The 27398-nt window shown below is 36.7% G+C and overlaps 2 protein-coding genes and 1 long non-coding RNA gene across 3 annotated transcripts; 1 reads left to right on the top strand and 2 right to left on the bottom strand.

Annotated features, from left to right (window-relative positions):
• Positions 1–2074: 2074 nt before the first annotated feature.
• On the bottom strand, positions 2075–14609 carry LOC122994461 (immunoglobulin lambda-1 light chain-like). The gene is made up of 7 exons (XM_044369162.1): positions 14421–14609; positions 14005–14328; positions 12023–12067; positions 10044–10352; positions 9837–9911; positions 8703–8882; positions 2075–2578 (listed from the first exon to the last, which is right to left on the bottom strand). The coding sequence occupies exons 1-6, from the start codon at positions 14461–14463 to the stop codon at positions 8734–8736; spliced, it is 945 nt and encodes a 314-aa protein (XP_044225097.1). The 5' UTR covers positions 14464–14609; the 3' UTR covers positions 2075–2578; positions 8703–8733.
• LOC122994503 lies at positions 10039–19861 on the top strand. The gene is made up of 2 exons (XR_006406612.1): positions 10039–10095; positions 19774–19861. It is a non-coding gene; the product is annotated as an uncharacterized LOC122994503 (long non-coding RNA).
• LOC122994490 (immunoglobulin lambda-1 light chain-like) lies at positions 19403–26347 on the bottom strand. Its single transcript, XM_044369205.1, has 5 exons — positions 26252–26347; positions 25847–26159; positions 21415–21464; positions 19722–20030; positions 19403–19605 (listed from the first exon to the last, which is right to left on the bottom strand). Exons 1-5 carry the CDS (start codon positions 26292–26294, stop codon positions 19403–19405), a joined length of 918 nt encoding a protein of 305 aa, XP_044225140.1. The 5' UTR covers positions 26295–26347.
• Between the last annotated feature and the right edge of the window lie 1051 nt (positions 26348–27398).

The following is a 27398-nucleotide window of genomic DNA, read 5'->3' on the forward strand; positions in this document are numbered from 1 at the left end:
TAAAGGCAATAATTATTTTGCCTTTATTAGTGCAGGGCTCATGAGTTCCTGGGTTTATTTGGTTAAAAAGTCTCTTTACTTTAAGAATAATTTATTTGCATGACCATGATCTTCTGACAACTGAAGGTAGTTTAGTTGACAAATCAGACGTTCAGATCAGAAAACACTCATATGTGTTATATTTGGAGGATACTGACAAACAGCCCCTTCTGTCATTTATGTATGAGCACTCGGCAATGACAAGTGTAAACTGTAAAGCAGTGATGGAAGAAGTATTGAACTGTTTCACTTAAGTAAATGTACCAATAATACAGTATAAAATACTACTTTACAAGTAATGGTTTTACTTTCAAAATTACAGAGGTACTATTCACTAAATGTACTTAAAGTATCAAAAGTAAAAGTACTCTTTATGTAAATTGGCCCCACACACTGTTACATTGATCATATACATATATACAGAGCCTGTGAAAAGTATTCACCACTCTTGAAATGTTTCATGTTGTATTGTTTTAAAACATGGAGTCAAAGGGGATTTAATGTGGCTTTTTGTACACTGAAAAAACCCTTATATGTAAAATGAAAATAAATCTCTATGAAGTGATCTAAATGTATTTCAAATATAAAATACATCATCAGCTTTACTGGTAAAATCTAAATCTGAAAAGTAACTAGTACTTATAGCGGAAGTAAATGTAGTGGAGTAGAAAGTAAAATATCTCCCTCTGAAATGTAGTGGAGTGGACGTATAAAGATGCATAAAATGGAAATACTCATGTGAAATACCTCACAATTGTACTTTATTACATTCCTCCCCTGCTGTAAAGTGCACCTTTGCTAAAAACTCCAAAAAAGAAAAAGTGACAAGACCTCCAGATGTGTGGCCTTTGTTGGTGGCTGGGCTCAGTTTGACTGTGTGGGTGGAGGGCTCAGTGGAAAAAAGGTTTACAGACAACAAGAGAAAAGACCCACATGACAAATGAGAGGGAGGGAAGTTCATGAGTGTACAGCAGCAGGTATGAATCTGTTCTCGGCGATTATTAGGACTCATATAAAACTGTTGACAGCGAATCAACACTTCCTTTCCTGCAGCAGACGGGCCGTGTGGGTTTCTGCTCAGCAGCCTCCACACTGTTCACTGTGGTTTTTCATTTTATTAACACAATGACGGTTACAACCATCGACTCTGGTTAAAGAATGGTTCCAGGAACTTCAGTATGAATTCAGCGCTCGCTGTCTCAGTTTTAATCTGTGTTATTAATGTGTGAGAGAAGCAGCTGAAATCCTAAACTCAGAGCTGAGAAACTGACATCATTAAATAAAGGGAGACGTTCAAACTCCTGCAGTCTGCTCAGGTCCCACAGTCTGTACTGAGTTCACAAATACATTACTCAATTAACTTTAAACAAATAGATCAAAATAAAATGGTTGTAATTGATATTGAGTTGTTGAACATCCTAATAATAATAATAATAAAAAAAATAGTCATTATAAAGAATGAAGTAGATTTTGATACTAAGAACCCAACCCAAATCATATTTTTTATATTTTTATTGAATACAAAACACAAACAAGCATGTAATTGATAATTGACTGATTTATTGACTGGGACATGTTGCAGTTTTAAACATTAAAGAAGCACTGGACCAGAGTTAGCTCGAGGCTAATTTGCATCTGTAGTCCCTGACAAAAAACATACAACAGCACAGCTACACACAGCACATCACATACACCCACAATGTCAATAAGAAGATTAATAATGTAAACTGCGCTAATGAGAAGACCATAGATGGAGTTTAGACTCAATGTTCACACAGCTGATTGGTCTTTAGTAGAATTTTATTTTTTTAATATATGATATATATTTACAAAACAACATAAACATCAGAATAGAAAACATTATGAATAGAGCAAAGAAATGTTTCTTTTTCAGCAAAAAATTCAAGTGCACATATACACATACACATATGTTGATGTGAACAAAGTTAATTTTCTCACATATTCCACCTTAATTATACTAAAAAATAAAAATTAAGTATCTGTAAACTTTTCTTTGTATCTTCCTGTACATTTCTTTTTAGCACTATGTGAAAGTTTACTGAGATCTACTCACAACAAGAGTCAAATTACTTGTAGGTATCAATAAACTTGGTCAATATAGTGGATTCTGTGTCTGATTATTTAGATTATTTGCATATCCAAACTGAAATCAATAAAACCATGGATGATTATAAATGACAGAAACTGTTATGTGTAATGTATTAAAAAGAAAATACACAAGAAAGAAAACATACTATGAGCACTTCAATATCTACCAGGTAGCTAATATTTTAACTTCATTTTACACTATTATACAAGTCATGATTAAAACTGGAATTAAAATAGAGCATCAAGATACTAATATTCTACAGAATTTATACTTAGTAACTGTAAATATACTGTATTTATGTGTATGTGTGTGTATTTATAGTTTTAAGACAACTGTGTCTTAACCGTAAATTTACAACCAACCACAACACGTCATAAGTGACATTTGTGAACACTGATCAAAGTGATAAATGAGATGAATTGATGAGATGTGATGGTGAGAAAAGGCGAGCAGAAAACAGTCCATCTCAAACCATCAAAACAATATCAAAATCAAAACAATCAAAACAAACCATCTCCTCTTGGAGGATAGATTTATCTCCTTGATGACCAAGAATGGAGGAAGAACACAACAGAACTTAAGTGAATAACCCAGACTCAGTGTTTTCTCCATCCTCTCTGTTAATGCACAGCTGTGATGCCATTCCTCATAAAACTGTGTCAAAGGGTGGGCGGCCAGCTGGGGGGCGGCAGCCAGTATGCTGTGGTACTCTGATTCAGCCCTCCTTGCCACCAAACCTTCTATAAATGGAGGATTGGCTCTGCACTCTCAGGAAGGAAATCAGTCCCATGACTGGTGATTTCGTTTTAAGCGGAGGGGAAACAATGGTGGGTTGAGCTGGATGAGCCGGGCCGTAAAAGCCTTCCCATAGTAGGGATTTGCAGAGAAATAAAATAACTGTCTTACAAAGCCAAATCCTTCATTGCCCAGGTGGGGACTGCCATTGGTTGCTGGCTGTTTGAGATGAATAGACACAAATGATCCCATGGTCAAACTTGCATGAGTAACGTGAAGTGAAAATTCGCTTCGCGTTCGGTGTGAACACACCATAAGGGGAACATGAATGTCTGTAGAAAATTTCATGGCAATCCATCAAATAGTTGTTGAGAAGTCACATAAAAACACAAATGTGAACCTCATGGTGGTGCTGGAGGAAAAGCCAGAGGATCCCCAAAGTCAGATACATCATCTGGGAACCATGAAAAAATTGTGACAATCCATGTTATAGACGTTGAGATGCTTCACAATAAGAAGTGAAAACTTTGACCTGCTAGTGTTGTTAGGTCAGGGATTCACCAAAGTCATTAAAATGAACGCTATGAACATCTGTATAAAAATGTCAGAGATATGCATCTGATCATTTTTGAGATATTTCAGGGTGTCACATGTCAAAGTCAAGGTCAAATGTATTTATTGAGCAAATTTCATACACAAAGCAACACAATGTCCTCACAAGGGCAAGAGCAATATAATTATAAAGACACAAAATACAAGCATACATATCATCATGCATAAAAGCGAGTAAACATACACTTGCATACATGGATGCAAAAAATAGGCGACTAAAGTGCATAATAATTCAATTAAAACTGGAGCAGACAATGTAAATAGATTATTCAGCTAAAAACGGGCAAACGGCTGAGTGTAAAATGATTCAGATAAAAACAGGACCGGATAGCGCATAAAAATGCAGCTGAAATAGGAGCAAACAGTTGTTCCACCTAGTTAAACACAAAAGTGAACATAAATGTTTTAGTTGTTGTTGTTGTTGTTTCTTTGGGGCATCTCTAATATCACTTGGAAGGGCATTCCATCTGTATGGAGCATGATAGCTGAATACAGCGTCTCTTGTTGTAGCGCATGGGGGGCAACAAGGAGACCACTGGCTGATGATCTGAGGCTTCTTGTTGGTTCATATGGCACAAGCAATTCCCTAATATAAGCAGTGTCTTGTAGACAAGTAAGAGGATTTTAAAATCAATTCTAGCATTTACTGGAAACTAATGTAAGGATTTAAGAACAGGTGTAATTTGTGCACTTTTCTTAATGCTGGTTAAAACACGTGCAGCAGCATTATGTATAGGCTGCAGTCACTTAACAGTTTTTTGGGGAGTCCAGAAAAGAGATCATTGCAATAGTCAAGTCTGATGTGACAAAAGCATGAACTAGTTTTTCAGTATCTGAGTCTGAGAGAAAGCCTCTGATTTTTAAATATTTTTGAAGTGATAGAAGGCTGATTTTGTGACGTTATTGATGTGACAGTGAAAGTTAAGATCAGCATCTATGATAACACCAAGATTCCAGCAATGTTCTTTGCTCTCAAGCGAAAAGGAGCTGAGATGGGCTGCAATTTCCTGTCTGTCTTTGCTTTTGCACCTATAATAATAACTTCTGTTTTGTCACTATTTAGTTGCAGGGCATTTTGATTCATCCATGTGTTAATGCCCTTGATGCATTTAACCAGTGTTTCCACAGGGCTCAAATCATCAGGAGAGAGGGAGATGTAATTATGGTGTTGTATATTGTGTTTCTTTATGATGTGCCCAAGCGAAGCATATATAAGTTGAACAGGAGGGGACCCAAGATTAAGCCCTGTGGAACCCCACAGGTCACAGCAACTTTTCATGTTTTCAATAGAGACAAAGACTAAATATCCCTAGAATCACACTACTAGAATGGCTAAAAAACAACCTGGGGCACCATATGGCTTCAGGTGGCTTCGGGCTTAAGACTCAGACTATAACCCCCAACATGACCCATTTAAGCCCAACTGGGGACCCTTGTTGCATCTCTGTTTCTCCTCATTTTCTACTGGTGCTATCTCATATGTGCATGGAATGCCCAAAAAAGCAATAATAATAAATACAAAAAACAACAATACAATGAACCATGAAGATATTAAGTTAACTTAAATTTGGGAGCAGGGCCATCCTGAGAGAACATTGCTCTCAATGGAGCTGTCCTAAATTAATTAATTTCAAAGGGCACATTCTGTCATTTATATCCTGTTATGATGTTCGATGTGAAAGATGGCCAAAGTTCTAAAATGTAAGGTAAACGTATGTAAAAATGCTCCCTCTAAGAAAAAGCCCAGGACTCAGCTGCCCTGAACGCCTCGTTTGCAAAGTTTTTTTTAATTTTCCCGACAAGATGACGTCAGCTCATCACATGTCCATAAACAGCTGCCTGTTCTGAAATCTTTGTTGCTGAGGTTGTTCACGTTGTCCACTCTCATATTTCATATCTGATTCTGCTCCAAAATGTACAGATACATTTGAGACGTTGACGTGGAGTAATTTGGATTAAAAGAAAAGAAGAAATCCTGCTACTGTAGTTTGTTTATGTAGCCTCTGTAGCCAGAAGAAGCTTCCTGAAGATGGTCAATCAGAACAGAGTGTGAACTTAACATGAATGGGGGCTTTGTGACAATAATGACTAAAAAAACTGAAACAAGAGTATAACAACTAATACCTAAAGTTATTATTATTATTATTATTATTATTATTATTATTATTATTATTATTATTATTATTATTATTATTATTATTATTATTATTATTATTTGGTCCAGAAGCCACTCCAGACCCACATGGTAACTTTGACAAATTTGCTTTGTCCCCCTGAGTGGCAAATATGAAACAATATCTCAATATTTGCTATTATACATCCACATGGAAAATTAGAAGTTACATTACAAGTAGATGGAGGTGAAATATGTGAACCTGGGCTGTGGTTTACTGCTCTCTTCCTTTCACAAACACTGTTTGACATCTGTTCATCTGGAGGTTTTTGTACAGGCTGCAGGGATCATTTCTCACTGTGAGTATAAGTCTTAGCACAGGTACAGTAGTAGGTGGCTGAATGTGAGAGTTTAACTTTCTGGATCACCAACTCACAGCCATTTTCTTTTCTCTCGGCTGAGAAATCATTTTTCTGTGGATGATTGTGACGGGTACTCATTTGGCAGTTTTTGGATTCTCTCCTATTAATCTCAAGAAGCAATGTAAATGTTTCTTTTTTTTGGTACCAAATGATCCAGTCAGTGCTGCACTGGTCAAGGCCTCCACAGCTGAAGGAGACGTTTTCACCAGCTCTCCTGGTCAATGTTAAATCATCCTGAATCAGGTCTGCTGCCATGGCAACCAGCGCTGTAGAGAAACAGACACACAGATGAAGGTCAGTGTGACAGTGTTTGTCAAAGGTTGAGTTTGTTGGCTCCTGATTGGCTGGAAACACTCACCTGAACACAGACAGCACAGAGAAGCAGCTGGGAGGAAAAGCATTTTGTGCAGTGGTGTTTCCTCTGGTGAACCTGGGGAGAAGTGGCGCTCTGATGCAGCTGAGGCCAAACAAGGACGAGCTGTGAGATCAGACGAGGGCCACGTGGTTTCTCACAGCTCCTCAAACCTCCCATCAGCCCCTGCGGCAGACAGATAAGGCTGCTGCTGCTGCTGCTGCTGCTGTGTGGTTTTACATTTCAGTTTAATAAATAAATTGAACTTCCTGTGTCATCTGATGGTATCATGCATTCATTGACGTTCTCTTTTAACACTGAGTTTAGACACATTCCCTCAAATATCATCCTGACAGATTTGGTATTTTTGGAAGCTTTGTGATCTCTACTAGAATTAGAAATAAAGTTCTGAGGGTTTAGTTTGTAGAGACGAAGCCACCGGAGGGTTCAGAAGAGTTTAAAGTCAGGTGTCGTCTACATGTCTCTTTGGTGGAACTGATAACAACCCATCTGCAACATGAGGAGACACAACTACACACTGCTTTACTGATTTATTGTATTTTTTAAGTTACCATATCTTTTTTTTTTATTTAAATTTAAAATATTAATCTCAAAAGTAACTACAGCAACAAAAATACAATATTTTCCTCTGAAGTGTTGTGTAGTAGAGGTTTAAAGTAGTTTGAAATGGAAAAACTCAAGTTAAATACAAGTACTGTAAAACTGTACTTGAGTACATTAACTGAGTAAATGTACTTATTTACTTTTCACCTCTGTAGGAAAAAACAGCTGGATGTAATTTCATCATTTTTCATTCTTATTTTGTTATTTTAGTGTCATTTATTTTTCCACATGTTGCGCCCTGCAGTTAAACAGCCCGATTATTTGACATATACATTCTATATACAATATGAATATATAAAATAAAGTATGTAAGATATTTAGACTAAATATTACTTAAATATGATCCAAATATGTTTTTCCACTGTAAATATTTTGCGTAACATACATCATTTTAGTCTGATCTGAATATTTGTGTTACAGTTACAATCATTTAGAGGCTATTTGTAGTCTAATGAATGAATCTTTTTTACCGCCATTCTGTATAATCCAATATCTTAAAATTTTACAATATTATCTGCTACTGAATATCAGTTTATAAATCAAAGTTCAATTTCACGTGCTTTTAAATAAAAAAGGTTTTAAAAAATGTCTGTTCTCAGATTCATTAAGATTTTTATTTTTTAAAGTTGCTTTTAATTCTGATATTCTAATATTAATTTGTACTAGTGCAGTGCTTGTTCAAAATATGTCTGTTATGAATGGGTTGATTACTTGGCCTCTGGTGTTGCTGCTTGCGGATTTCTCAAGAACCGCTCATCCAAACAACTTCACACTCGACGCTGCACTTCATTGTGTCCTCAGCAAAACACCAGACAAGTGTGAAGTCGATCGGATGAACTGTTGTAGAGAAAATCGAAGGACACACATACATACAGACAGACAGAGACTCCTTCCATTTTAGTTAAATATATTCAAATGTAATTCTAATATTAGAAAATCTATAATAAAAGAAAATTCAACCAATTTGCAAATAACTAGACAGATTATTGAAATTATCACATTTAAAAATGACAATTGTATGATAAGTTACAACAACAAGATAATCAACTAAATAAAAAATGAAAGGTGTAAAATATTTAACCATAGTTCTTATTTAATTATGTTTTTTTATTGTTCATTGAGAAGTTACTATTGATTGGGAATCAACTAGAGCATTATAACACTGCAATAAAATTATATAATTAGTAACTGTTCAGGTGTTATTTGCAAATATACTGTATTTTTGGGGCATAACACATTAAAATCAGTTCAGAGACACAAATTTTGAAGGAAAATCAACAAAAACAAAGAACTTCATAAAACACAGACACTGTGATGTTACAGTTTATTAAGAATATCAAAGTTATGAATTAAAAAAAGACAAATCTAACTTTGCAGAATGTATTAAACACAAAATAATAAATCTAATAAAGGTTTGAAAAATACTAAAAACAAAATTATATTTTCTATGTTTATTTTTATTTTTTGTATAATACAAGTCAACATTAAAAGTAGGAAACAAAACAAACCTGAGCTAAAAAAGTAACTGTTAAGGTTTAATTTGTAAATATATATGTGTATATATGTATTTATATATTCAGCACAACTGTATCTAACTTGTGCATAAAGAGAGAAAATGTAAAACCAACCACAACACGTCATAAGTGACATTTGTGAAAACTGATCAAAATGATAAATGAGATGAATTGATGAGATGTGATGGTGAGAAAAGGCGAGCAGAAAACAGTCAGTCAGCATGTGTGCAGTTGGTGGACGGTCCCTTGTTTCTGAGGATCATCAGCAGAGAGAGTCCACAGCAGTACACCAGACTCTTCACTATCAGCACTGTGTACAGCACACAGAGCAGCTTCACCCTGCACTGAGACTGGAAGGACACTGACACACACACACACACACACACACACACACACACACACACACACACACACACACACACACACACACACACAGGTCAGTCTTCTCTCCACACTGTTTCAGTCTGTTCAACTGTGGACATTTCATCACAATATCATCACATTTTCTTCAGTAGAACTTGGACTTTTCCAGACGGGACGACCAGCTTTACATGAAGACAGGGGTCGACTACAGTTTGACTGACAGCTCAAAGGCCCTTATTAAATACAATAAGTCAGGGCCGGACCCAACTTTTTAGGGGCCCCAAACAGGATTTGATTTCCTGTTTTCAACTTAAAATAACTTTTAAATCCACAACTAACTACAATTTATAACAATTAAAATCATTCAAGGATAAAAAGCAAAGTCCAAATACTGTTTAAAAACACACAGGTTACTATAGATTTGAAGTTTTTACCACTTGGGGGCAGAAGAACTCCACAACAAGCTAACAAACTCCTCTCTGACATATTATGGTCTGTCTGCTGTTTGCTGCTGGGCAGGTAGTGTATAGTGGGTTTATCAGAAAAGCAGCTGCTGCTGCTGGAAACACTGAGACTGAAGCAGACAGGAAATGTGCTGCAAAACCACAACTAGGAGCTAAAAGAGGCTAAAAAGCTCATTTAGTCATTAGATTCATTCTTAATATAAAACTATTGATTAGTGGAGCTTTAAGATATACTCCCTAAACTTGTTCTATCACCCTCGAGGCCTAAAACTGAGTATAGCGCCCCCAAAAGGTGTTATTTGTCAGCCTGTGAAGTGAAAGCTCTCTCAGTGGGACTTGTTGTGCTGTGGGACACTCTAACAGAATCAGGGAGTGTATGTTTAAATCCTTCAATGATGAGCAGAAAGTGAACAGACTGATATGCAGCCCTAACTGCAGCAGGACATTGGAGCTGTCAGAGCATGCAGAGAGGCAGCAGGTGATCTTACAGTCAGCTTGCTGCAGAGCTGGCAGGTCTGCTGGCTCTCTCTCTGGAGGACAGGAGGCTGCTGGAGCTGGAAGCTCTGAAACACAAAAGGAGTCAAATGTTTGGAGTTGCAGTGAGAAATGTCAGTGCTCTGCTCCTCTGCTCTCTCTGACAGCGTCTCCAGATGAAGCTGAATCACTGCTGAACACAGTCACCAAGCCTTCAATACCTTGTTCTGTTTGGGCCTCCACTGTTCCCCCCTCGTGCTTGACGGAGCAGCGGTATTTATATGTGCTGTTCTCTTGCTGATGGAGCAGCAAGATGGCGACGGTGCGTCCCGGCTCTCTGAGCTCCAGCTGCTGTCCCTCAGCAAGGGTCAGATTCTCCAGCGGGCCGTTCTTCTTCTGTCTTTTCCAGGAGAACTGGACCACAGGAGGAGACATGGCTGAGGCCAGACACAGCAGGGAGCTCTTCCCCTCCAGGTGGGCTCTGGATGCTGCTGGGTACACGCTCACCACGGGCTTCACTACCTGCTCAACTGAAGTTTGACAGCAGCAACAAGCAGCACAGACACACATTCACACAGTCAACAGCAGCTTACAGCACTGCACTGCATTCAGTCTGATCCTGGAAAATACATGATCACTAAACTACTCATCAATACACCACAAACATCATCTACTGGACACTGTATCAATAATCATATCAAACTAAAGCATCATGGAAGCTCATCATATGTCATATATAAAGATTCAAACATCATTTACCACTTTATCAATATTTACTACAACATTAGTCACTAATATAATAGAGTTTATAAAATATAAAATATATCATGACATAACAGCCTCATATAAAATACATTTGCTGATGATTATAGTGTTTTATGTAAAATATATTTACCAACATATACTTTAATTAATAAAAATCAATAAATAATTTTCACATGAGTTTTATCTTTTACTTAAAACAATATTACCACCACCACGACTACCATGTTCAGATACGTCTAATATAATATAATATAATATAATATAATATAATATAATATAATATAATATAATATAATACAATATAATATAATATAATATAATATAATATAATATAATATAATATAATATAATATAATATAATATAATATAATACAATATAATATAATATAATATAATATAATATAATATAATATATTGATGACATTTGTCTCAGTAAAATTTAAAGTATAGTTTTATTACTTGTTAAAATATATTATATTTATGTTACATTTGTAAATGATTATAGTGTTTATATGAAGTATATTTACCAGCATATACTTTACTCTAATCAGACACACAATACATCAATACTTTTAACAACTTTTTAAAGAGTTTTAGCTTTTATATAAAACATAATTACCACAACATGTTCAGATATGTAAATAAAATATAATATACAGTCACCAAAATATAATATAATAATATATATTCTTGTTAATATAATAATATATATTCTTGTTATTAAATGACAACATGTAAATTATCTGATTCATTATATTGTCTATCAAACACTTTCTAAAATATGTTTTTACATTATATATTTGACATCATGTTGATTTCATAAACCAATATGATTTATATTAAATATGGATTCAGATATACAATTATACATTTTATCTATAAATTATATTTAGCTTCATCACACATTTAAAATGAGTTTGCCTTCATGCATTCATTTATCTTCCACTAAAAGACATATTTATCATCATAAACACACAATTATCATGAGTTACATTTTACCATTTACAAATATATACTGTATATTTAACACACAATATATTTATCACTATTTGCTTCTAAAATGACATTTAGGAACATTTATTAAATAATGTTTCACATCATATATCATCTTGTTTTTAATAAACAGGAGCTGCTGCTGAATCAGTGAGATTATTAAATACTGTTTATTTGTAACATTACTGATATCAGACTTTTTGGCTGTAAACCAACTTTGATGTGATGCATAAATAAAGAAGAACTTGTGGTGTGCAGTGAGATTTGAAGCTCTTTTCAGGAGTTATTGATTAGTTTTATGGAAGAATGGCTGCATCAAGAATTCTCTACTAAATATGAAAAAACTAACATGTAAAGCCTGAAGCAGCAGAAACTAAAACTAAAAACACATTTTCAACTTGTTCAATAAAACAACTGAAGGAAAATGAAAGTTTAGTCTTACCTGTTACATACAGTTTAGTTCCAGAGCCAAAGATCTTGTAGTAGCCTGTTCCTTCCACAGTGAATGAGACTGTGACAAAAACCTGTCTGCTGTTGAATGTGTCAGCTGAGGTGAACGAATCCAAATTATGAACCAGTATCATATTTCATCTCCATGATGTGTTTCTCTAATGTTCATATCAACATGACTGTCTCTTCTTTTATTTGATTTTAGCCACATTAGCAGTGTGACTATATGGATGCTAATGTCAGTCGGTTGGTCGGTCCACCACTTAAGTGCAGATCGATTGGATCTGATTGTGGATCAAAGGACGGATGGATTGTTCATTAAATGTTGTGCAGACGTTCACGGTCCCCAGAGGATTCAATTATTTATTTGACTTGATTGATTCTAACTTTGAATCTAGCGCCACCAGCAGGTTGACATGTTTGGTCCAGACTGAAATATCTTTTCATCTATTGGATGGATTGTCATGTAATTTAGTAGAAATATTCATGTTCCCCTCAGGATGAATTATAATAACTTTGATCCTCTGACTTTTCCTCTAGCGCCACCATCAGGTCAACATTTAAACTCAACTGTGAACTCATTTAAAATCGAACTGATATTTGTAATGATGCAAATTACTTAAAGCTGCTATAATCAATATTTTTATAATAACCATGATGTGTCAGTGTGTAATGTGTTGGTCGTGGCTCGTAGTGATGAACCTACAGAGAATTATCAGTGACTCTGCAGCTCCTCTCGTCTTTACGGAGCTTTATAGTGAGTTTCAGCTCATTGTTTATCTGTCTGGCTGCAACTTTACTGTTTTGTTAAATCAAAAATTAAAGTTCAAAAGTTGTAAAGTTCACATTTGAGGAGATTTGTTGAGTATTATGAACTAAACCAAGTTAGGATGACATTAGTACCTGTGCTGCCATGCAGGTACATTTTCATAGGAGCCGTAGTTTTTGTTTGCTTGTCAATCAATTGCTGTTTAACATTTTGAATCACATAAAGGATTAAATTTCTAATAGTAAATGCTGTAGTGGAGCCATTTGTCTTAGAATATGGACAGTAAACATCAGAACCTGTGGTTAAGGTTTAGTTAGGTTTAGGTAAAGATCATGGTTTGGGTTAAAATGACTTCCTCCTTAAGACGAGGGAAGCTGCGTTGTCATGGTTACAATGATAAACACGTGGTTAAAGTTAGGAAATGATGGTGGTCGTGTTAAAAGAAACAAACAGTGTCTGCTGTCGTTTCTCTTGTGAAGACAGTCTCAGCTGCTCACAGAGCAAAATCCATTTACATTTACCACATTTCTGTTGAGGGGAAATTGTCATAAATCCAAGAATTGTGTTGAATCTTTTACTAAAGTGAAATTATCTGTTGAAATCTGCTCAAAGATGTGACATGAAGAATGCTGCCTGAAGGCTTTTATTGCGAAAGAGACACAGGAAGTGTTTACATTAACAGCAGATTATTATTGTGAAGGAGGAATGAACTTTATTCCAGCAGCAGGTCAAAGAAGACCATTTTTATCTTCATCTCAAACTTTCAACTCTGTCAAACATCTTTTTCTATTTATTATTTTCTCAATTTTTGTTATTAAATCAAATGTTAATAAAGTTTCACTTTTGATCTCTCCATTATTTGGCTCTTTTATCTGTGTTATATTGTTGTTTGTTTGTTTGTTTGTCTTCATCTTGTTGTATCATTGTGCTTCTGTGTTGCTCCTTTGTTCTCACTGTGTGGAACAACAGGAAACCTGCTGAAATAGCTGATAAATAATATCAATGAAATATAATGTTTAAATCAAAATCCTGACACCAACAGACAAACATTTAGTCCTCAGCTCAGTTTGTTAGTGACTCTGGCTGAGATGGAGGTGAAATATGTGAACCTGGGCTGTGGTTTACTGCTCTCTTCCTGTCACAAACACTGTTTGACATCTGTTCATCTGGAGGTTTTTGTACAGGCTACAGGGATCATTTCTCACTGTGGGTAACTTTTTTCCAACATGTGCAGTAGTACGTGGCTGAATGTGAGAGCTTAACTTTCTGGATCTTCAACTCCCAGCCATTCTGTTTATTTACAGCTGAGAAATCATCTTTCTGAGGGTGACTGAGACCTTTAACTTCATTGGTATTCCTGTTAATTGCCAGAATTACTCTGAATGTGTCTGTGTCTTTCTTCTGGTACCAGTCTATCCAATCAGTTTCACACTGATTAGTTCCTCCACAGCTGAAGGAGACTGTTTCACCAGCTCTCTTGGTCAATGTTAAATCATCCTGAATCAGGTCTGCTGCCATGGCAACCAGCGCTGTAGAGAAACAGACACACAGATGAAGGTCAGTGTGACAGTGTTTGTTAAAGGTTGAGTTTGTTGGCTCCTGATTGGCTGGAAACACTCACCTGAACACAGACAGCACAGAGCAGCAGCTGGGAGGAAAAGCATTTTGTGCAGTGGTGTTTCCTCTGGTGAACCTGGGGAGAAGTGGCGCTCTGATGCAGCTGAGGCCAAACAAGGACGAGCTGTGAGATCAGACGAGGGCGTCGTGGTTTCTAACAGCTCCTCAAACCTCCCATCAGCCCCTGCGGCGGACAGATAAGGCTGCTGCTGCTGCTGCTGCTGTGTGTTTTCCTCTGAGTGGAGGAGCAACAGGCTGCACACAGTTACCATGGAGATGGACGGCACTGACACATCACTGTTTGATTGTTCACAGGTATTAATGTGAGAATTTATCAGCTCTATTCAAATATTTACAATCATTACAGCTGCATTTAAAAGAAGCAGAAACACAAACTCATATTAGTTTAACAGTGAAAGTGATGGAGAGCAGAGACGGACTGATATTATCTCAACTGGTTTTTAAAATGATTTGACTCTTATTTTTTAATCATATGTTTTCCTCCACGTCTCTGTTTCTCTGTGTGCTTCACTTTCACTTTCTTCATCTTGATTTTAATCTGGCAGCAGATCAAAAATCTGGGACACAACAAAACACAAAAACATTCATGGAACCACAAACACGTTCAGGTTGGTGGTGAATTTAGCAACACAGATTGTTCTCTGTTGTTTGTAGAACAGATGTGATGAAAATAAAAAAAAACTACAAATCCACAAAGCTCCTCCTGAACTGTGATTTTAACCTTTAAATGTTCCCCTTATATTTATTTAATCCACTTTAATAAATGAATTGAATTTCCTGCATCATCTGATGGTATCATGCATTCATTGACGCTCTCTTTTAACACTGAGTTTAGACACATTTCCTCAAATTTCATCCTGACAGATTTGATATTTTTGGAAACTTTCGTTATTATTCTTAATAATAATAATAATAATAATAATAATAATAATAATAATAACTTTCAGCTTCATATGCTTTGATACAAAGAAAACTGTATTTAAAAATATGTTTTTCAGATTCATTATTATCTCTTCTATGTTTTTATTTCAGAGTTGTTTTAAGTCTAATATTCTAATGTTAATTTGTGTATAATATTCAATTATTATTCTAATATTACAAACTCTACAATAAGAGAAAATTCAGCTTATTTGTAAATAACTGAATATTAATTCATGATTATTAAATAAAAGCTTGGTACCAAATACAACCTGCACCAGTCTACATGTTCAGCTGTTTTCAGGAGCAAAACCAAAAGTAACTCTCTCCCTTTTTATCATATAATATTTATAATATATTTTACACATTATGTTTTATATTTTTTATATTTTTCTGACATTTTATTAGACTTTAAAGCTGTAGTTTACATCTCATTCTCCACTTTATATTATATTACCTCTATCTGCTCTGTGCTGAGCTGTCAGTAATAAAACCTTTACACTGCTGCCCTCATGTGGCTGCAACAACACATTGCTTCAACTACTACTAGTCTCTTCAAACTTTTGTTTTCATGACCCCAAATGTGTATAAACAGTATATATATGTGTGTATATATCATGTGTACATATAGTTTCATTTCATATTGTTTTAATTTCACTTACTTTGACACTTTCTTGTGTTTCTAATTCTTTTTTTAACGTGTTTCCAAAGCACATTGAAACTGCCTCACTGTATGAACTGTGTTATATAATCAGACTTACTAGTACTGTTACTACTACTAGTACCAACAGACCTTTCTCACATCAGACATTGTGACTTATCTTAGCAGGAGAAGCAAGTGTGAGAACAAATGTTAATAATAACAAGAACTGCAATGATTAGTCGGTTTTATTGATGAGTCGATCATGCAGCAAGGAAGCACTCACACACAGAAAACAAAAAAGAATTCAAACTAAAGTCTAGATTTTAAATATTTCTATTTGTTACATTACAGGACATACAGATTGTGAAACAATGTGCAAAAGTTCATACAGTGCAAGAGTGCAAATGTTTCAGTCCATATTGAACTTTCCTCAGTGCAAAACGAAACATGCATGATGAGTCACCCTGTATGTGGGTTACTCTACAGGTTCACCTAATCAATGATCCAGGGCTTGAACACCCATGAAGCCAATTTCTAGCAGATCAAGTCATTACAAACACATTAGGATAATATAATTCCATAGCATGAACATATTCTCATATCCATACTGACATATAAACATACAAATGTTAGCTTTTACACTGGGAATAGGACCTACCGGTGCAGAAAGACAATAAGTTGGAGTGACAGAAACAAGTCATATCTAATTCTTCATTCAAGCCACCAGAGTGTAACGTTTTAAGGTAGAAGATACACTGATCAGCCAAACCATTAAAACCACTGACAGGTGAAGTGAATAACATTGATTATCTTGTTAAAATGTCACCTGTCAAGGGGTGGGATATATTAAGCAGCAAGTAAACAGTCAGTTCTTGAAATTGATGTGTTGGAAGCAGGAAAAATGAGCAAGCGTAAGGATCTGATCCACTTTGACAAGGGACAGATTGTGATAGCTGGATGACTGGGTCAGAGCATCTCCAAAACAGCAAAAGTGGTCCAAGGAAGAACAAGCGGTGAACCTGTGACAGGGTCATGGGCACCTAAGGCTCACTGATGCACGTGGGAAGCGAAGGCTAGTCCATCTGGTCCGATCCCTCAGAAGAGCTACTGTAGCACAAATTGCTGAGAATCAATGCTGGCTATGATAGACAGGTGTCAGAACATGCTGACCTCTGTCCACCGCTGAAAGCACCTACAATGGGCACGTGAGCATCAGAACTGAACCATGGAGCAATGGAAGAAGGTGGCCTGGTCTGATGAATCATGTTTTCTTTTACATCATGTGGACAGTAGGCTTGCAACGGTCGTCGATGTTACCAGTGTTACACAGTGTTGGGACAGACACCAATTACATTACTTGCCCACCGTCCAAACCATAGTTTTTCTTTTCTTTATACAAATAAAACCCATTCAGTTAAATTTAGTATATCAGCAGCCACATTCATCAATTGAAAACTTTAATTTGAGGACGACTCACTGGCTGCAGCCTGAAGCCCACCGTCACTAACTCTTAAGAGAAAAGAGATGGTACCAAGATGCACTATGGGAGGAAGACAAGCCTGTGGAGGCAGTGTGATGCTCTGAGCAATGTTCTGCTGGGAAACCTTGGATCCTGGCATTCATGTGGATGTTACTTTGACACGTACCACCTACCTAAACATTGTTGCAGACCAAGTACACCCCTTCATGGTGTTGGGCCTCAATCATAGGGTCAGACAAAGGCAGGCCTACATGTAAACTCTGAAGCCTGACCACGAGGCTTCAGAATTCATCATTGCCTTTACATTGTAACCGCGCCTGAAAGAAGCTTTGCTTTCTCTGTGAGCCAGTTTACTAAAGGAGGTAACCCTGTGCACATGTAATTCCCCTCACCGATTTTGCCCCATGTTCACCCGAACACAATCACCAGATCCAAGAGAGACCACTGTTTGCAACCCACTGTTTTAAGTGTGGCTGGAGAAGGAAAATAGATTTCTTCACAGAGATGTGGAAAACTTCTGTGCCTGGCTGTCTATCAACTGGGTCGACTACCAGCCGCCATCAGCCTTGAGGAACTAAGGACGGCACCGCTAGGACCACTCACTGTAGGACCAGTGCTGGATTTTACTGACAGACTGAAAAACACATCAATTCACTTCCAAGAGTGATAAAAGTTAGAGGTTGTCCGTCACTGTTCACTCGTGGATGTTGACATCCCAGATATCAGCTCTACTAAGTGAACTATTTTGTTTATGAGAGTACCTTATTGATGCCTCGTATTATTAATGAATATTAATAATTTAATGGTTTAATGATTAATCATTATCTCTGATCATTATTATTTATTGCTAATAACCAAACACACTCATGCCAGCACAGACAATGGAAAAGGTATTCCCTGATGGCAGTGGCCTCTTTCAGCAGGATAATGCCACACTGCCTCACTGCAAAAACTGTTCAGGAATGGTTTGAGGAACATGATCAAGAGTTCAAGGTGTTGCCTTGGCCTCCTAATCCCCCACATCTCAATCTGATCGAGCATTCGTGGGATGTGCTGGAAAAACAAGGTGTAGAGAGACAGACAGAGACTCCTTCCATTTATGTTAGATATATTCAATTGTAATTCTAATATTACAAAATCTACAATAAGAGAAAATGCAGCTTATTTGCAAATGACTGGATATATTACTGAGATTATCACAAAAAATGACAATTGTATAACATGTTGCAAAATTCATTAAAAACAAGATAATTAACTAAAGAAAATGATAAAAATGTAAATTATTTAACCATAGTTATAATTGAATTGTAGTTTTTTTATTGTACATTCAGAAGTTAATCTTTATTGGAAATAAACTAGAGTATCATAACACTACAATAAAATTATATAATCAGTAACTGTTAAGGCTTTATTTACAAATACACTGTGTATTTTTGGGGACATAACACATTAAAATCAGTACAAATACAAATTTTAAAGAAAAATCAACTAAAGACAAAGATCTTCATAAACCACAAATGTGATGATGTTACAGTTTATTGAGAATATCACAGTTATGAATTAAAAAAGACAAATTTAACTTTGCAGAATGAATAAAACACCAATAAACATAATAAAAGTTTGAAAATACTAAAAACTAAGTATATTTCTTTTTATTTTTTCTATAATACAAGTCAAAGCTAAAAGTAGGAAACAAAACAAACCTGAGCTAAAAAAGTAACTGTTAAGGTTTAATTTGTAAATATATATGTGTATATATGTATTTATATATTCAGCAAAACTGTATCTAACTTATGCATAAAGAGAGAAAGTGTAAAACCAACCACAACACGTCATAAGTGACATTTGTGAACACTGATCAAAGTGATAAATGAGATGAATTGATGAGATGATGTGATGGTGAGAAAAGGCGAGCAGAAAACAGTCAGTCAGCATGTGTGCAGTTGGTGGACGGTCCCTTGTTTCTGAGGATCATCAGCAGAGAGAGTCCACAGCAGTACACCAGACTCTTCACTATCAGCACTGTGTACAGAACACAGAGCAGCTTCACCTGGTACTGAAACGGGACAAGAGCTGCTGGTGGAGATGCCAGTGGAGATGGTGTTGGTGGAGGAAGAGCAAAAACCTCTGAAACAGAAAAAAAGAGAAAAACAAATGTCAGTGCTCTGCTCCTCTGCTCTCTCTGACAGCGTCTCCAGATGAAGCTGAATCACTGCTGAACACAGTCACCAAGCCTTCATTACCTTGTTCTGTTTGGGCCTCCACTCTTCCCCCCTCGTGCTTGACGGAGCAGAGGTATTTATATGTGTAGAGAGCATCCCGATCAACCACCCTGATGGCGACAGTGCGTCCCGGCTCTCTGAGCTCCAGCTGCTCTCCCTCAGCAGGGAGCAGATCCTCCAGCGTGCCGTTCTTCTTCTGTCTGTTCCAGGAGAACTGGACCAGAGGAGGAGACATGGCTGAGGCCAGACACAGCAGGGAGCTCTTCCCCTCCAGGTGGGCTCTGTATGCTGCTGGGTACACGCTCACCACGGGCTTCACTACCTGCTCATCTGAAGTTTGACAGCAGCAACAAGCAGCACAGACACACATTCACACAGTCAACAGCAGCTTACAGCACTGCACTGCATTCAGTCTGATCCTGGAAACTACATGATCACTAAACTACTCATCAATACACCACAAACATCATCTACTGGACACTGTATCAATAATCATATCAAACTAAAGCATCATGGAAGCTCATCATATGTCATATATAAAGATTCAAACATCATTTACCACTTTATCAATATTTACCACAACATTAATTACTAATATAATAAAGTTTTAATTATTAATTAGTTTTAATTAATTAATAATTTTAACACAAGTTTTATCTTTTACTTAAAACAATATTACCATCACCACGACTACCATGTTCAGATACGTCTAATATAATATAATATAATATAATATAATATGATGATGTTTGTCTTAGTAAAATTTAAAGTATAGTTTTATTACTCGGTTAAAATATATTATATTTATGTTACATTTGTAAATGATTATAGTGTTTATATGAAGTATATTTACCAGCATATACTTTACTCTAATCAGACACACAATACATCAATACTTTCAATAACTTTATAAAAAGTTTTAGCTTTTATATAAAACACAATTACCACAACATGTTCAGATATATAAATAAAATATAATATAATAATATATATTCTTAATTAAATTACAACATGTAAATTATCTGATTCATTATATTTTCTATCAAACACTTTCTAAAATATGTTTTAACATTATATATTTGACATCATGTTGATTTCATAAACCAATATGATTTATATTAAATATGGATTAAGATATACAATTATACATTTTATCTATAAATTATATTTAGCTTAATCACACATTTAAAATGAGTTTGTCTTCATGCATTAATTTATCTTCCACTAAAAGACATATTTATCATCATAAACACACAATTATCATGAGATACATTTTACCATTTACAAATATATACTGTATATTTAACACACAATATATTTATCACTATTTGCTTCTAAAATGACATTTAGGAACATTTATTAAATGATGTTTCACATCATATATCATCTTGTTTTTAATAAACAGGAGCTGCTGCTGAATCAGTGAGATTATTAAATACTGTTTATTTGTAACATTACTGATATCAGACTTTTTGGCTGTAAACAAACTTTGATGTGATGCATAAATAAAGAAGAACTTGTGGTGTGCAGTGAGATTTGAAGCTCTTTTCAGGAGTTATTGATTAGTTTTATGGAAGAATGGCTGCATCAAGAATTCTCTACTAAATATGAAAAAACTAACATGTAAAGCCTGAAGCAGCAGAAACTAAAACTAAAAACACATTTTCAACTTGTTCAATAAAACAACTGAAGGAAAATGAAAGTTTAGTCTTACCTGTTACATACAGTTTAGTTCCAGAGCCAAAGATGTCGTAGGTCGAGCCGCTCACAGTGAATGAGACTGTGACAAAAACCTGTCTGCTGTTGAATGTGTCAGCTGAGGTGAACAAATCCAAATTATGAACCAGTATCATATTTCATCTCCATGATGTGTTTCTCTAATGTTCATATCAACATGACTGTCTCTTCTTTTATTTGATTTTAGCCACATTAGCAGTGTGACTATATGGATGCTAATGTCAGTCGGTTGGTCGGTCCACCACTTAAGTGCAGATCCATTGGATCTGATTGTTGATCAAAGGACGGATGGATTGTTCATTAAATGTTGTGCAGACGTTCACGGTCCCCAGAGGATTCAATTATTTATTTGACTTGATTGATTCTAACTTTGAATCTAGCGCCACCAGCAGGTTGACATGTTTGGTCCAGACTGAAATATCTTTTCATCTATTGGATGGATTGTCATGTAATTTAGTAGAAATATTCATGTTCCCCTCAGGATGAATTATAATAACTTTGATCCTCTGACTTTTCCTCTAGCGCCACCATCAGGTCAACATTTAAACTCAACTAAGAACCCATTTAAAATCAAACTGACATTTGTAATGATGCAAATTACTTAAAGCTGCTATAATCAATATTTTTATAATAACCATGATCTGTCAGTGTGTAATGTGTTGGTCGTGGCTCGTAGTGATGAACCTACAGAGAATTATCAGTGACTCTGCAGCTCCTCTCGTCTTTACGGAGCTTTATAGTGAGTTTCAGCTCATTGTTTATCTGTCCGGCTGCAACTTTACTGTTTTGTTAAATAAAAATATTAAAGTTCAAAAGTTGTAAAGTTCACATTTGAGGAGATTTGTTGAGTATTATGAACTAAACCAAGTTAGGATGACATTAGTACCTGTGCTGCCATGCAGGTACATTTTCATAGGAGCTGTAGATTTTGTTTGTTTGTCAATCAATTGATGTTTAACATTTTGAATCACATAAAGGATTAAATTTCTAATAATAAATGCTGTAGTGGAGCCATTTGTCTTAGAATATGGACAGTAAACATCAGAACCTGTGGTTAAGGTTTAGTTAGGTGTAGGTAAAGATCATGGTTTGGGTTAAAATCACTTCCTCCTCAAGATGAGGGGAGCTGCGTCGTCATGGTTACAATAATAAACACGTGGTTAAAGTTAGGAAATGATGGTGGTCGTGTTAAAAGAAACAAACAGTGTCTGCTGTCGTTTCTCTTGTGAAGACAGTCTCAGCTGCTCACAGAGCAAAATCCATTTACATTTACCACATTTCTGTTGAGGGGAAATTGTCATAAATCCAAGAATTGTGTTGAATCTTTTACTAAAGTGAAATTATCTGTTGAAATCTGCTCAAAGATGTGACGTGAAGAATGCTGCCTGAAGGCTTTTATTGTGAAAGAGCCACAGGAAGTGTTTTCGTTAACAGCAGATGATTATTGTGAAGGAGGAATGAACTTTATTCCAGCAGCAGGTCAAAGAAGACCATTTTTATCTTCATCTCAAACTTTCAACTCTGTCAAACATCTTTTTCTATTTATTATTTTCTCAATTTTAGTTATTAAATCAAAAGTTAATAAAGTATCACTTTTGATCTCTCCATTATTTGTCTCTTTTATCTGTGTTATATTGTTGTTTGTTTGTTTGTTTGTTTGTGTTCATCTTGTTGTATCATTGTGCTTCCGTGTTGCTCCTTTGTTCTCACTGTGTGGAACAACAGGAAACCTGCTGAGATACCTGTGTATAAAAGGCTCGGGCATTTCTGGGTGCTTATCACTTTAATATTGACATCATCTGGTTATAGGAGATGATGTATGTACCTCACTAGCGGTATTGTACTTGTGTGTGGAAAGAGTGAGTACTCAACTTCAGCGTGTATCATGTTGTAGTTCAAGTTCAATGTCCTTTGACGTTTCCTTATTTCTTTTGATCATCCTTATTTCTTCCTGTGTGGTCCAGTTGTGATATTCCAATTATTCAATTAATACAGACTCAGTGAATAGTCCTGTGGATGATCTGACTAGAGGCGGGACCCTGGAAGCACTTATTGGTCCAAACCGATGGTCACAAGGAGCTCCTTACCTTCTCCAAAACCCAGAGAGGCCCAGCACAGAAACTCTCGAGGATCAAGAGGCCGCCTTCTGTGGGGTAACAGTCACCTCACCTACATCTGTCTGGATGACAAGGTGTACAACACCTGGCAGGAGCTCATCAATGCCCCAGCTCAAGAACTCCATGGACAGACTCCTCCAGTTTTCCACCCAATGTATCATCAAGCACATATGATTGTTCTTCAGCGAGCCCAACAACAGTCATTTCCTGAGGACTACAAACTCCTTGCAGCAGGGAAACCTGTCTCATCTGGGATTCGCTTACTTACTTTAGCTCCTGAAATGGACAAATCCACAGGCCTCATGAGAGTGGGCAGTCAGCTAAAATGCTTAGAAAGTCTAGATAACTGGACATTGCACCCCGTTGTCCTGGATGCCTCACACCCGGGGTGGATTGTTTTGGGCGCATGTTAGTGAAAGTGGACAGACACCATAAGAAATGCTGGGAGATTATATTTAAGAGTTTAACAACCAGGGAAGTACACTTAGATCTCCTCAGAAGTATGATGTGGCTGCTTACCTGATGGCCCTGACGTGGTCCATCGCCAGAAGAGGAACCCCTGCAGAGTTGTGGAGGGACCAAGGGACCAACTTTAAAGGAGTAGAATGGGAACATAGACAGGCCTTTGCATGCATAGCACCAACCTTACAGAAACAACTCGCCTGCCAAAGGATTAAGTTTCAGTTTAACCCCCAGCAGTCCGTTCCGTCAAGTCTGCACAAGTCTGTGTGGGGGCTCAATCTGTTCATGAAGAGGTCTTTCAGAGGTGGATCACTCCCCCAAGTGGTCTATCCTGAGATGGAGATCCTGAGCCACAGATGTTGGAGGCATTCACAGATTCTTGCTGACCAATTCTGGTCCAGATTCATCAGGGAATACTTCCCTAGCTTGCAGACCAGACAGAAATGGCACTCTTCTCCTCGCCAGCTCCTGGATAAGGCATTTGTCATGTTGTTGGACCCACAGCTGCCTCGGGTCATGTGGCCAATTGGACATGTAATCAAGATTCACTGCAGTGATGATGGATGCATCGGTCAGCTGATTTGAACATCAAGGGACATGTGTACACCGGACTGGTAGCTCGGTTGGTGATGTTACCCGCTCTAACGTCTGGGAAGGATGATGACTCCTGTCTGGGCTCTTGACCCCCTGAACCAGAGTGAGAAGCCTTTTATTTAAAGCAAAAGCACAAATAGTGTGTTTTTTATGAATATCTGTTTTGTACAAATATTTTTAAAAAATTATTTGTTTTTGAGAAGGAAAAAAAACATGTCAAATACCAGTATGCAGGACAGTTACATCACTATCTCAGTCTCTCTCCTCTGCTCTGCTGGTCTGCAGGGCTGAACGAGGGAAGTCACAGCCACCTGCTACATGACGCACATTTCCTAATTTGGACATCACTCCTGGAGTTGGGGGTGTTCCCCAGAGATAAAGCTGAGCCACTGACACTCTGTGTTATGGGTGTATAAATAGGTAGAGGTTTGCCTGCAATAAGGTGATGAGTAAAGTTTTCGCTCAGTAGTCAGCGCAGTTGTCTATGACATGGGAGACTCCAGTTCGAGACCAGGTGTGAGGACCTCCTTTAATTTTCTAAACTTAAAAGTGTAATAAAAAGAACAGGGTTTTTAAGCGTCTCTCCACTTTTATTGGAATAAAAATACAAATACAAATAATGTTGCTGCCTCAACAAATATAGATACAACTCTCTGAGGAGTAATATTCTCATTTGTATGTAATTAGGTTACTATTCTGTTAAAAGTGGACACTGCAATGCTTATTGATATATGTATGTTTAAATAAGTTTTGGTGGTTTGATTTGGTACAGTGATATGTCCTGTTGCTGTCAAGATGCCAGTGCATAATGGGGATTTATTTGTTATTTCAGACTGATGACAATACTAGTGTTGAACTGCACCGATAAACACTGCTGGAACAAAATACAGTTCGGAGAGAAATTACATCTCCTCATCTTCATTCCTGTATCCTCACCGATACACCATCCTGTTTACTGTCAAACCTGAATGAGCTAGCCCTGCCTAATTAGCTCAATAACAACCTGATAAGTAATATCAATTAAATATAATGTTTAAATCAAAATCCTGACACCAACAGACAAACATTTAGTCCTCAGCTCAGTTTGTTAGTGACTCTGGCTGAGATGGAGGTGAAATATGTGAACCTGGGCTGTGGTTTACTGCTCTCTTCCTGTCACAAACACTGTTTGACATCTGTTCATCTGGAGGTTTTTGTTAAGGCTACAGGGATCATTTCTCACTGTGGGTAACATACTTCCTACAGGAGCAGTAGTAGGTGGCTGAATGTGAGATATTAACTCTCTGGATCTCCAACTCACAGCCGTTCTGTTTATTTACAGCTGAGAAATCATCTTCCTGAGAATGATTGTAAGTTTTCTTTATGGTACCCTTTATCCTGTCAATACGAAGAATCCTTGTGAATGTTTCTGTGTCTTTCTTCTGGTACCAGTATACATAATTACTCTCACACTGGTCAGTTCCTCCACAGCTGAAGGAGACGTTTTCACCAACTCTCCTGGTCAATGTTAAATCATCCTGAATCAGGTCTGCTGCCATGGCAACCAGCACTGTAGAGAAACAGACACACAGATGAAGGTGAGTGTGACAGTATTTGTTAAAGGTTGAGTTTGTTGGCTCCTGATTGGCTGGAAACACTCACCTGAACACAGACAGCACAGAGCAGCAGCTGGGAGGAAAAGCATTTTGTGCAGTGGTGTTTCCTCTGGTGAACCTGGGGAGAAGTGGCGCTCTGATGCAGCTGAAGCCAAACAAGGACGAGCTGTGAGATCAGACGAGGGCCACGTGGTTTCTAACAGCTCCCCAAACCTCCCATCAGCCCCTGCGGCGGACAGATATGGCTGCTGCTGCTGCTGCTGCTGTGTGGTTTTCCTCTGAGTGGAGGAGCAACAGGCTGCACACAGTTACCATGGAGATGGACGTCACTGACACATCACTGTTTGATTGTTCACAGGTGTTAATGTGAGAATTTATCAGCTCTATTCAAATATTTACAATCATTACAGCTGCATTTAAAAGAAGCAGAAACACAAACTCATATTAGTTTAACAGTGAAAGTGATGGAGAGCAGAGACGGACTGATATTATCTCAACTGGTTTTTAAAATGATTTGACTCTTATTTTTTAATCATATGTTTTCCTCCACGTCTCTGTTTCTCTGTGTGCTTCACTTTCACTTTCTTCATCTTGATTTTAATCTGGCAGCAGATCAAAAATCTGGGACACAACAAAACACAAAAACATTCATGGAACCACAAACACGTTCAGGTTGGTGGTGAATTTAGCAACACAGATTGTTCTCTGTTGTTTGTAGAACAGATGTGATGAAAATAAAAAAAAAACTACAAATCCACAAAGCTCCTCCTGAACTGTGATTTTAACCTTTAAATGTTCCCCTTATATTTATTTAATCCACTTTAATAAATGAATTGAATTTCCTGCATCATCTGATGGTATCATGCATTCATTGACGCTCTCTTTTAACACTGAGTTTAGACATATTTCATCAAATTTCATCCTGACAGATTTGATATTTTTGGAAACTTTCGTTATTATTCTTAATAATAATAATAATAATAATAATAATAATAATAATAATAATAATAATAATAATAATAATAACTTTCAGCTTCATATGCTTTGATACAAAGAAAACTGTATTTAAAAATGTGTTTTTCAGATTCATTATTATCGCTTCTATGTTTTTATTTCAGAGTTGTTTTAAGTCTAATGTTTAATGTTAATTTGTGTATAATATTCAATTACAATTCTAATATTACAAAATCTAC

This window comes from Thunnus albacares, chromosome 12, assembly GCF_914725855.1.
Source record: "Thunnus albacares chromosome 12, fThuAlb1.1, whole genome shotgun sequence".
Classification (NCBI taxonomy): domain Eukaryota; kingdom Metazoa; phylum Chordata; class Actinopteri; order Scombriformes; family Scombridae; genus Thunnus; species Thunnus albacares.